At 35.9% G+C, this 12,565-nt stretch overlaps 1 protein-coding gene across 1 annotated transcript; it reads right to left on the minus strand.

Moving 5' to 3' along the window:
- Positions 1-2,921: 2,921 nt before the first annotated feature.
- LOC107088983 (Golgi phosphoprotein 3-like) lies at positions 2,922-11,388 on the minus strand. The gene is made up of 5 exons (XM_015381474.1): positions 10,974-11,388; positions 10,404-10,535; positions 10,097-10,211; positions 8,132-8,292; positions 2,922-5,258 (listed from the first exon to the last, which is right to left on the minus strand). The coding sequence occupies exons 1-5, from the start codon at positions 11,184-11,186 to the stop codon at positions 4,995-4,997; spliced, it is 885 nt and encodes a 294-aa protein (XP_015236960.1). The 5' UTR covers positions 11,187-11,388; the 3' UTR covers positions 2,922-4,994.
- Positions 11,389-12,565: the final 1,177 nt, after the last annotated feature.

Genomic DNA, 12,565 nt, shown 5'->3' on the forward strand with positions numbered 1-12,565 from the left:
GCTCTGAACCACCTGCATTTTTTTAACATGGATTATAGTTGTCGTTGTTTTGAAAGGAAAACTAAGAGCTTCTATATATCACTACTTTAAACATATATGAGTATTACTTTACATATTATAAAAGGACATTTTTATCAATAGGTGTCAAAAGGTCCAGAATATTTTGTGTTATTTGCAATGAAATGCTGAACGTAGTCAGATTATATTTCAGTATGTATATAGGTTAAAATCCTAACTTTTCATAGAATAGCACCAGTAATTTAATGTTGCCCGTGTTTAATATGTAAATTAGGTTAAAAAATGTTCATAATTAAGTTTAAACATAATAAACTAAGAAAAAACAAAAGCTAAAAGATATGTTTTACAAATCCAATTAAAAAGTTTATAAAAACTAAAAATGTAAGTTACTCTATCAGCATTAATGTTCTGAGGGTTATTACAAAAACCCGTTTCTTTCTCTATGTAAGTATATTTCACTATTTTCTCACTTATTTGGATTTTTTTTTTTTTTAGATATTAAGGTTAAGTGATTGTTTTAAGTAATTAAGTTGACCTTGACTCTTGTCATGAAAATATTTTTGTTTTAATGTTAAAAAAAAGTAGGTGTTGCTGTAAAAATTTCTTGTTCTGTCCCCTCATCCATTTGCCAACACTGCCCCCAAGTGGAAATAACAAGGAAACACATGTTTTTGAAAGCCACAGCAATAGAATATAAAACATGTTGGATGCTGTCGGCAGACTTTAAATAAAACTTTTTTTTCCTTTACCCTTAATAGGGCACTCGGTGAAAGACTTTAAATCTTTTTAACTAAATTAACTAATTTTCTCTTAAAATATGTGCTTTTTTTTCATGAATGAGCAGGCAAATGAGACACTTTGCAAATGTAAAAAGAAAATTTACATCTAAAATAAGGGGGAAAAGTGCAGTCTCCTATTTCAAGAGCATAATATCATCAAATAATCTGATTTAAAGGATAAAAATGCCTCTTCCACTGGGAGATTTACTTATTTACCTACTCACATTAAGGGTAAATACACTTATTTTAAGACATTTTCACATTTTTGTAGTGTGTTATTGGAATCGGGGATGAGCCCTCATAATCTTTGAAACATTAAAAAAATATGGATATTTTGATGGCAAAAATTAATGTCCATGTGATAACAATAAACGGCAACTTGCATTAATATACTGGTATTAAGAAAAATAACAAAAGTCCTTCTATAAGAAACTCATGAAAAATAGTGAAAAAAAAATTTTTTTTCCCAGATACAACATAACTTTAGAGGCATATTAACCCTTTAGCTTTACTTTCTAACTTTTCAATCAGCTTTTTACCTTTTTTTCTTGACCTGTTATTCTTTTTTCCCCAACTTAATTTACAGTAGGTAATATATCATTCAAGGTCTCATCTAATTGGTCAAATGCCAAAATAAGATGTACAACCAAAAAGCAGCATCTTTGCTGAATGAATTGATATACGTAGATCTTGTGCTTCTAGACCTGCTGAATGAATTGATATACGTAGATCTTGTGCTTCTAGACCTGCTGAATGGATGGATATATGTAGATCTTGTGCTTCTAGACTTCACTGAGGGACAGGGGGACTCCATTTCTTAGGGGTATACAAGTGATCAAAAGTGGTAACTTTCCCTATAAAGGGTTAAGAATCTTCTGAGCTCATATTTCATTTAAATGATGAACTGGTGGCTTCAGTTATCCAATTATTTTGTAAATGAGTATCAGAACAAAGGGAATTTAGTAACAGTTTAAAAACAATGGATTTGCTTTATTACATTTATAAAATCCATAGTTCACTGCAGACTTCAGAAAATACATTAAAAACCAACACCAGTAGGTAACAATGCATCCCAGTTCATCAGTGATGGAAGTAAATTCCCACTCGAATTGAAGAAATGTGGATTCTGTCCCTCTCCACTCTCCTCCAAGGTTGTGGAACTTGACTTCAAAGTGAAATGCCAACATTATTTTTGTCTGAAAGGGGGACTTTGTACTACTGAGGAACATTACATCTTTTGTTTCGGGTGTCTCTGATTGAGGAGTGGTTTGACAGGAGAAATGCACCATCTGACTGTAACCATTGTTTACCATGTGTCTGTTTATAGTGGCTCTCAGTGTAAAGACTTGAGCCTTATTTCATTCTTTTTGCAACTACCCAAATTAAAATGGATGGTGCTCAGTCATATTTCCTTACAAAGTGTTTTCCTTGCACTTAACGTTTTCTTTGAACAAGCAGCTTCTTAGCAGTTCTTGTGGAAGGAGTCAGCAGTCTGCCCCATGATTGTTAAGATCACTAACCTTAGACACTAGTACACTCAGGAGACCTTTGTGGGTATTTTTGAGTTAATTAGCTGACACCATGAGTTTTGTTTAACTATTTGAGCAATATTCAAATTTTCTCAGACATCTGGGTTTTCATTATCTGATCATGATGAAAATTATAAGAAATATTCCATGGCGTGTGTAATGAATCTATAAGAGTTTCGGTTTCTGACATACTTTTTCATGAGATCTGTGTGCTACTTTGTGCTAAATTTATGTAAATTCTAAACATATCCATTTGTGGTTTTGTGACATGATGTGAAACATCAGTTAATATAGTTTTGCATGGGGAAAATTCTCTAATACATGTTCAACTAGATCTGATTAGGGTTAGCTTTTGATATGCAAAAAGTTATTTTTTATGTAAGGAAAATCCTCTGTTTCCACTCATGAGAATCTGAAGCAAAAGCAAATAAAACAAAACAAGAAAAGCACAGAATATATCTAAAATTAAGAAACCAAGACTTAAGAATAAAAACCCTGTGAGACATGTGGGTGCAAATTATTTATGGAAAACAATGGAATCAATTAGCTTTAAAAAAAAAAAAAAAAAAAAGACAAAAACAACATCAAAACAGTGTGAATTCAGGCACTTAAAGGATCCTTACTTTATTTTCTGTGGTAATACAAAAAAAGCATACAGAATTATAGAGGATAGATTAGATCCCTTTCATTAAATTCCATTAGATCGTACACTTAAAAGGACAAATAGTTACATACAAGCCTGTTCTCTGTAGCTACATCCGTTAAGTAACCCGGCCCCTCCACCGATAGCATGCATGGTCTCTGCTGTAAACGCATTGGAACAGTTCTTCACACCCCTCCGTATTTTGCATGAAGAAATTAAAACCAAACAGAAAGAAAATGTTTATGCCATCAAACAAAAAACAAATCTCATATTATACAAAGATTACATCTACTAGAACTGAATTATGTGTAATCACGTATTTGATTGTAAAAATAAAAAGGTTTAAGCTGACTGGCTCTGAATTGTGTTAGTTTTGTTCCAGTCAACTGCATTTTTTATTCATCTGGATTGATTTAGGCTCAAATAACCCCTCCGCCTACTTTTAAGGAAAAATAAAACAATGCTGTTTGTTTCTCTTTACAAAATCTCTGTGATTTATGACTAGATGTATAAAAAAAAGCAAGATGATAGATGGAGCCTTTAGAAGCCACCATCTAAATAAAAAATATACTTTTTTACGGTTTTACTGTATTTTCCGACGTGATTTCCTTTGCGAGGCAGAAAACGGTTTAGTCGAGATTGTGGATCAGCCAAGTGGGAGATGAGACCGCTGAAAATTTCCAAGCTGATTTGAACAGTTGCTCCACATGAACAAGACTCTTACATCTCCAAGTGTGTAAACACACCAGTATTCAGTGGGAAAAAAAGTGACATGAGACTACATCGAAACAAAACGGTCCTGCAGAAAGATTCCTAGCCTATTTCTGTAGCCATCCACGCATTTCATACCATGGGAGACCCCAATCTGAGATTAGTTTCTGCCCACAACTTTAAAGTGTTATTTCACACTCAAAAGGGAAAGCAGAAGCTCATACATATGGAGCTTTTATTTATTCTTTTCTCTTAAAGTTCATAGTTTTTATTTTTTATGCAACCCTGTAAAATACCTAGAAACACAATCCAGCCAACAAGGTAAAAGACTGAGCGTAATAGGTGATAAATGAAAGGCTAATTCAGGCATTAGCTAGCAACATAAACAGCAATGGTGAGACTTGCCATGTTCTATAAACATAAAATGGACCCTTGGCAAAAAGGAAAAACCAACAAATAATTTGTTTTTCTATTTAAATACAGTTGAGGATAAATTCTTCATTTAAGTTTAATGGGTCAAATGAGCCAGCTTGCCGTCAAAAGTGGAAGGACTGAATTATGGGAGTTTTTGTCCTTCTGTTCTTCCTCAGGAACAAATGAGAAAGAAGGAAGGAAAATCAAAAAGCTTTGAAGGACAAAACAATGTGAGATCTGTAAAACATTCAGGTAGTCTGTTCTAACAGTAACGGTAAGCAATTTCTCCCCAACACAGTGGGAATGAGCTGGTGGAGGTGGGAGAGTTACGAGAGTGCAAAGAGCATCTAAAGCCATGGGATTTGCCATCTTTTAATCCTTTAATTAGCACGGTGGGGCACAAGGAGAATAGTTTGCAGACCGTGGAGAGGTCTTGAAGCAATGTAGATGATGTTTTATTTTCTCTATTTGATGAGAAACTTCACCCTGGTCAGTTTCTTCCAATTCATCAGGACTACAATGGCTACCTGTTCTGCTCTCCGGTGTCATCCTGTGCAAGCAGAGGATCGTCCGCTCGTAGTGTTGATGTTTTCGAAAAGATCCACAGTCCACGGTGGCGTATCACTTACCTCATCTCTGTGAAAGCAGCCTGTTGTTTTCCATTCAGACACTCTTCCATCCAATCAACAGTTACTTGGTGAAGCCCACCACCAATAAGACTGCAAATTGTTAATATGGACTACCACCAAAAAAAACGTCATCCAGAATAGATGTATAAACAGGCTCCTCAACCAGAATAGATTGTCTTATTTACTTGAAGTCTGTCTCAATAAGTCCTTCAACCAATTAAATAAGCCAGCCCACAGCCAGATCTTTCCAGTCCCGACCATTTCGGTGTTTTCATTTAGTAAACGCAGCGACCACAGCCCACATGAGTTCATTGGCGTTGGGCTTTAGGCTCTCTTTCTCAGGCTCCAGCTCCAGCAGGGTGTGGACCCTCTTCATGCCTAGGTCATACTGGTCATCCTGGAGAGGGGCGAAGGCATTCTCCAGAACGTCGGATGAGTGAGCCAGAAGAATCAGGGAGAGCACCCGCTTGTCCATGCGATGAGGATCGTTGACCCATTTCTCCAGAACCGAATCCTGGACCTTCTTGACAAGGCGCTGGAATGGATAAAAGAAATGCACAAATCACCTAGAGAGCTCAATGAACAGATATGATTGAGTTTATCAATGAAAATTAAGAAAAACAAAAAACGTTTTTTTTTTTATCTATTAGAATAGTCTGTTGGTTTTTGGATCCATGTGTTCTCACATAAAAAGGGGGTTCATACCTTCTTCTACACTTTTTCAGCTCACAGGACCTCATACTCACACACAGTGTTGTAGAACAAACACTTCTCATCCCAACAAAGCTGTTAAATCTACACAGCAGACCCATAAGTTATTATATAAGTTAAAATTCTTCAAGTTGATATAAAATAAAGGACCTATCTGTACATATTTAAATCTTGTAACAATAACATCAAAAATCCTGTTTATAAATCTGCGGTGCATAAAGATAGGACCCAAATTATGTCAGTTGTCCCTGGTGATGCCAAATTCCTTCCACTGCATAAGTTTACTTCTTACAGGAAAAGAGAGCTTGCTTTTCAAAGTGCAATAATGCAAATAATAGCAAGTAAAAAATATGTTTAAAAAAAGAAAAGAAGAAAAAAAAAGACTCTTCAGCAGCTTTTTGCATATTTCTGCTTACATTTGATGATTCATCTATAGCAATCAACATATATCTGCAGCTTAAAAACAATTGAATGAAACAGTATAAAGCCCAACTAGGATTCAGCAGAGATCAGCTTGTTATACCTGTACTGCTCTTAATAGTAATCAAACTTAGGTTAAATTTGTTATTAAATTTCCACCTTCTCTTGCTGCTTTTGCAAAACAGTTAGATAATGTTCTATATTTTCTAAAACCAATTTAAAATTCTATAAAAAAAAAAATGGAAATGTAGGGATATAATTTGGGTCTGAAATAATTTATCATTTTAGCTGAAGAACGTTGGTTTATCCAGCGGTTATCAAATTGGTATTATAAAACAACAATTAAGCCATCTGACCCACAAATGTTTCGACCAAATTTTTTTTTTTTTGACCTAGGAACATAGCTAGAATACACACTTCCTACAGACAGATTTTAACAATGTAAAAAAAAAACTGGCTTTTAGCTCATAAGCCTGAAATCTGGTTTCAGGCTCACAGATAAAAAAAATACAACAGTCAGAGAAAAAAATATTCATTTAAATAGAGATAAAGCGCATTTGTGAGGTACTAAGCCTGAACTCTACATGTATAGCTACTGTATCTAATTTCAAACGTTGAGAGGATGATGTGTTTATTATTCTTTATCTCACATCTTGATGGCATAAGGAGCACTTTGGAAGTTTACAAATATTACTAAAATATTTAATTCACAGTAAGACAGAAGAGCTAGAAGATCCAAAGACCTCCTCATTCTGGAGGAACCAGTATGATCAATCTGCACAGGTAGGTATAACTTTAATTCATGTGGTCATTTTTGATTCAGTCACAGATGATAATCTTAAAAATTATACTTTCAAAACAAAATATTCTCATTCAGAATAATGCATAATATAGAATAGGAGGACAAGAAATAGTCCCATCCTCATGCAACATCTTATCACTTATCATTTAACCCTTTTTTTTCTACTACGTTTAGTCCAGGTTAAATACTGAATAAGCCGATAAAAGTGATCAAGTACTGCACACACAGTTGCCCCACAGTCACACAAACTGATGCAATACTGATGACTGCTCTAACCTGAAATCCCTGTGTCATTTCCTTTCAACATAGAAAACACTAAATGTTTGCTTTACTGTTTTAACATCCATTTTTCTATCATTTAGAAAATCTAATTTCACTGTAATAAAACTCGCAGCACCAGGAAGTGCATCTTTTCAACAGCAAAATTCCTCAACCTCCATCTGTTCTCAATTCTTGCTGCAGATTCTCTGCCAAAAATCAAACTTCAGCCCAAGTCCAAAGTCCCTTGCAGCTTATTTAGTTAGTTTAACCATTTCTGTTCAAGGAGGGCATCCCCACTTGATAATGCTGCCACCACTGTGTTTTTAAAAGGGGGGAGGCATGTTCACTGTAAGGGGCAATGTTTGTTTACTTCTTTTAAAAATATAATATATAAGATTCTAATTACTCAGAACTGGGCTCCATTTCTAAATGAGGTAACTTTGCAAGGCAACTGGTTGCACTGGAGTTTACTGGTTGCACTGGAGTTTACTTAGTGGTATCAGAGCAAAGGAGGCTGAAAATTATGTGAATAAGATCAGGAGGCATAAATACTTCTGCACGGTAAGAAGTCACAAAATCTGGCAACTATGGCTGAAACAATTAATCGGATTAATTGCGATTAATCGATTATTGAAATAACCGTCAACTAATTTAGTAATCAATTAATCGTTACCTGGAGTATAGAGACTCAAACATGCCTTCAGCTAGCAGAGCAACTCAGAGCAGTAATTATACCAAGATTGTTAATAAAATATAAAAACATTTTGCATTTAAAGTTTTAAAAAAAAGTGTGCGTCAATATGATCTATCCAGAACTCCTCAAGAGGCAAAGTTTGAGTTTTCCCTGGTTTTATTTTGTAAAAAAAAAAAAAAAATCTTCTTCAAGGTATCTTTTGCTATCCCATTAATCATTTAATAAAAAAAAAGAATAGACAGATTAATCAATTTGCAATGTAGTTGTTAGTTGCAGCACTAATGGCAACAAAAGAGAAATGTTGCATTTTAATAATCAAAGCAATTAAATGTAACTATGCAAGAGGTCAAACCAGTTGAAAAACTGGGCGTGAACACTATTCATACAAACGCTGCTCGATGTTGTAGTGATCCAGAAACATTATATTTTAAGTCATAATCCTCCCAAGCATCCAAACCTGTAACCATTAATCCAGATAACAGCTTTTGATGAACCAAGGATGAATATTTCCTCATAATACCTGCTTAATGGTGCTGTTGGTGAGTGGATGTGTGGTCATATCAAAGAGCAGGAAGTTCTGTTTCTCTGTGGTGAGGACACCTTTCTCCACCAAGTTCTTAGCCAGGCGTTCTCTAACGTTTCGGAGCTGGTAGTGGAGCTTCAGGGGATTCCAGGTCTCTCCTGCAGGTCGACACAAAACCAAACTGTTAATAACAGTTTTTTTTTTTTTTGCATTTTTTTTAAATAAGCAATACTCTTTACGGCACCATGTTGCCTTCAGGTAACAGACCCATTTTTTCCAGGTGACAACTTCAAGAGGGCAGAAATCAAACTCATACTTCAGCAAAGTGAAAGGATGAATAAGGTAATCAAAGTTTATTTATATAGCACTTCACAACAACACCAGGAAGACCAAAGTGCTTCAAAGCCAGATAAAAACATTGTAAAATCAAAAATGGTAAGCATTAATCAGTGTGTTCAAAGTATTGAAAAAATGGGGCAGATCTGTGAGAACGTGCAGACTGTTTAGGTGAGGTAACCTTAAAGGAACAATCGCCTCACTGTCCATAAGTAGTAAAGATCATAAGCTGAAGGAGTACTTGGTTGGACTGACAATCTGATCTTCCCCATCTCCTTACAGGGGAGGAATCTATTCCATAAACTAATGGAGATATATCAAAATTAAAAATGGTGCAGCAGTGCATAAGTGCTGCGGATTCGGACAGTGACCCTCCTAAGAGCAGAGCGATTCTGCGTGGATTGGCTCAATTCATCCCTGCACTGTGTCCTCGTGCTATAGTAGTTTACTTACAGGCTTTAAATACAACAATTAAGCAATACGTTGGTTATTTATTCAGTGCTACCTGCGCATCAAGTGGCTGTTCTTAATCTGGTCAACTTTTTAAAGTCAAAGCTCATATTTTCTTATGACTGCTGATTAACTGTATGAACAAAATTTATTATTACACCAACATCCAGGAAATGCAATCCAAAGTCTTCACCTTCCACATCCAGTGGAATTGAATAGTAAGAGGAGATTGTTTACAGAGTACAAATGACATTTTACTTACATGAAAATCTAATTGGCTTTAGCCAAATACTCCTCCACACCATTTTTTATTTATTTATTTCAGATCTCAAGTTGCGCTTATAAACATGCATTATGCAGAGATAAACAACTTATTCTCACAGAAAAAAATAAACATTCCGGTCCAACTTGGATTGTCGTCAAGTCAAACATAAGAATTATTCCCCAAGTTTATAGTCTAAATGTTTCAACTAGTTTAAGAAAATAATTTATAGAGCTTATTGTGCAATGCTTTTACATTTAAAATTGAATGTATAACAATGTTCTAGTGGCTAAACATTTCACATATTTAAGAAATGGATATCAAAACTATACTTTTTTTTTAAAACTGATCATTTAGATGATTTTAAAAAGCAAATACTTCTGAGTTTATTTCCCTAAATGGTGTTATAAAGTGTATAATATAGTTTTCAATAGAACACATACTCATGTCCTTTGCAAGCCCAATATGGCTGAAAGATAAGAATCACATTAAACTGAAAACTAACCAGTACCTTAAGTTTATTACAATTATGTTTGCGTTTTTAGATTCTGTCACGAGTGTCTATTGCTTTTACCCTTATCAACCTTTACAGCTGTGTAGGGGGTTTTACATAAGCAACTCCGTTAGATATACACCCTGCCATGACAAAACTTGTAATTTGATTGTAGTTCCTGAAAAATAATTATATTACAGTGCATAAAAAAAAAAAAGAACAACTATAGAATAAAGTGTTAAAGGAAGACAGATAAGACTTGTTTTAACCTCGCAGAAACCTTGAAACAACAAAGATCAAAAGAAAAACTACTTTAATAGTAGAGCAGACTCAATGGAAACAAGATAGTCAAACTAGAGCAGAATGTTCAGTTTTATGATGATAGTAAGCTTTGGTTTGCAAAGTCAGTAGCTTATCTTACCGCTGAGGAGCTCGATCCAGCTCTGCACCGTCTCTGGAGGCTGAGTTTCTTTAATATGCTTCAAGGCCTCATCCAGCAGCACATCTCCTGTTGGAGCATCCGACTTGCAGATAACCTAGCAAAACATAATTGTTGATGGATGTCATTTTAACTTTAAACTGGATTTACATCTCACAGAAACAGGAAATACGAGACAGGCAAGGAAGGCTTCCTTAACTAGAATAATAAAAATGTTCCTTAAATCTCTGAAGCTTATTAGAAAACTAGATTTCAAACTGGTATCAAAAGTACAACAGTTTAATAATACCTTTCTTGCCAGCAAGCTTTTCCTCCTCACACCGCAGGCCTCAAGCTGTATCCTTCCTCTGAGGGCAAGTTCTACCAGCATGCAGCCGCGGAGGCCGGAAGAAATACAGTCGTTCCAGAACGACGTGTAGCCCTGGGCGGAGAAGAAGAAAAACACACACACGTTCGCTTAGCTGACGTGTTGAGTCAGTCATGGAGCAACACTTCCAGGTTCCACGGGACCCCACACACTGAGAACTGCCCAGGTTACGAGGGCCGTGGAAGCTACGTTGCTCGGTAAACAAAGAGGGCATGTTTAGACGTTGGAAGTGATGAACCGGAAGTGAGAGAACCGTACCAGCACACATATTAAACCTGAACGGCTATTAATAAGCACCTTGACAACTGACACGTTGCACGACGGTAAACAGAGTAAACCGAATTTACATCTTCACGGTTCAAATTGAATACAGAACAAATTCCGGGAACGTTAGCAACCGGGATAAAAAAGGCAAAAAAACAAACAGATGACATTTAGCTAGTGACGCAACGTAAACAGTAAATATGTTAAAGGATTACGGACAGCCCGCACCTCTCGGTCCTTGAGGCCCAGAAGTAGGACTTCTTCCATTAGCGTCAGTCTGGTTTCCTTCGAGTCTCCCTTTTCGTCCTCTTCTTCTTCTCCTCTGCGCGCCTCGTCCTCCTCTCCGCCAGAGTCCTTCTCCTTCTCGGCGGCGGCGGCGCTGCGAATGGCCTCGGTCCGCCGCTGGACGAGGCCCGAGGTTCTCTGCGTGAGAGAAGTCATAGCTGGGGCTGAGCAACGGTCGGATTCGAAGACAGGGGCCTACCTCGGTCAGATAGGAAGTCGTACTGCATGTAAAACGAATTTTAGAGGTCGGAAAATAAAGGAGGTGAAAGACGGGTCGATGTAAAACAGACGCCGTCTGTAGACGTTAAGCTCTGTTCGGTAGTCTTGAGAAGGCTCTGCCCACTTCCTGATCCAACATGGTGGCGGAGGCACTGACGTCGAATGAGGACATTTCTTGAGCAGGGTTCCGAACGCTTCGCCCGTGTTGCCTTCAGTTTTATCGGGAAATCTCAATTAGTACTTAATAAACTCCTCGATTAATTATAAACTTTTGAATATTTGTCCGTTAACTGTATGTAGCTTGATTGGAATTATTTCAATAAATAAAAAAAATTACATGTTATACAAAAACACGAGAATCCTGCGTGTTAATGAAAAATAAAATGAGTAATATTCATAAGGAATTTATTATTGGGGCCGCGAACGCTTCACATGTGTTGCCTTCACTGCTATCGGGAAAACCAGCACACTGCTTTGCATTAAAATGTCTTATATCTAAATTGTCAAATTCATAGTTTTTAATTAAATTGTATTACATATTTCGTAACCATGTTTAAATAATACATCACATTTGGAATTGATCATGTCAACAAAACATTTTTTGTAGTAATTTAACATTTAACAGCTTTTTATTGCCTGTGCTGAAGTAAGCCATGATTAAATATAAATTCTTAGAAGTATTTGTGAATTGAACACTCATTTTATTTATTGACCTACACAGCAGAACTACAAAGACAAATAGAAAAAAAAAAACAATAACCATGAGTTGTAAGAGCATCAGTTCCAAGTGTTAGGGAACAGAAACTAGTCATATTCTTTTATAATTAACCATTCCTCCCCTAAGCTCATCTGGTGGATCTCAAAGGCTGAATGGTACTGTGTTCCAGTTTTATTGAAAAAATAAACAAAAAACGGATTTGGTGCTTCAAAGATTTTTTAATCAATATTTGCTTTGCTTGTACAGTACTATACTTAAGTTACATTTTCTGTTTTTAACATAGATTCTCAATCAAAATTCTGTGCATAGTCCTCAAGTAATTTTTAATTTGCAAAACCAATACAGTTCGGTGTAGCATCTTAAAAGCGTTACACTTTGTACTGTTAGGTTTTATCATTTATACATCATGTGCACTGTTGTATAAATGATAAAACCTAACAGTACATAGAACTGAAAATAGTAATTTTACTTTTTTTTTTTCTTGGTTAAGTACACTGTCCTAAGCTACACTACCAGAACGCTAAAAACCAACAATCAGAAAACCCTTTAATTTATATTTTACGGTCATTAGTCAACTCAAGTTAGGAGACATGGTTAA

The sequence above is a fragment of the Cyprinodon variegatus genome, unplaced genomic scaffold (assembly GCF_000732505.1).
Source record: "Cyprinodon variegatus isolate N-32 unplaced genomic scaffold, C_variegatus-1.0 Scaffold234, whole genome shotgun sequence".
In the NCBI taxonomy this organism is placed as follows: domain Eukaryota; kingdom Metazoa; phylum Chordata; class Actinopteri; order Cyprinodontiformes; family Cyprinodontidae; genus Cyprinodon; species Cyprinodon variegatus.

Excerpts from the sequence above, each read along its gene's own strand:
- LOC107088983 (XM_015381474.1), bottom strand. The coding sequence starts at position 11,186 with ATGACTTCTCTCACGCAGAGAACCTCGGGCCTCGTCCAGCGGCGGACC. Across the intron at positions 10,212-10,403 it reads AAAGCTTGCTGGCAAGAAAG|GTTATCTGCAAGTCGGATGC; the intron begins GTATTATTAAAC and ends ATGTTTTGCTAG. Across the intron at positions 8,293-10,096 it reads CTGGATCGAGCTCCTCAGCG|GAGAGACCTGGAATCCCCTG; the intron begins GTAAGATAAGCT and ends GTCGACCTGCAG.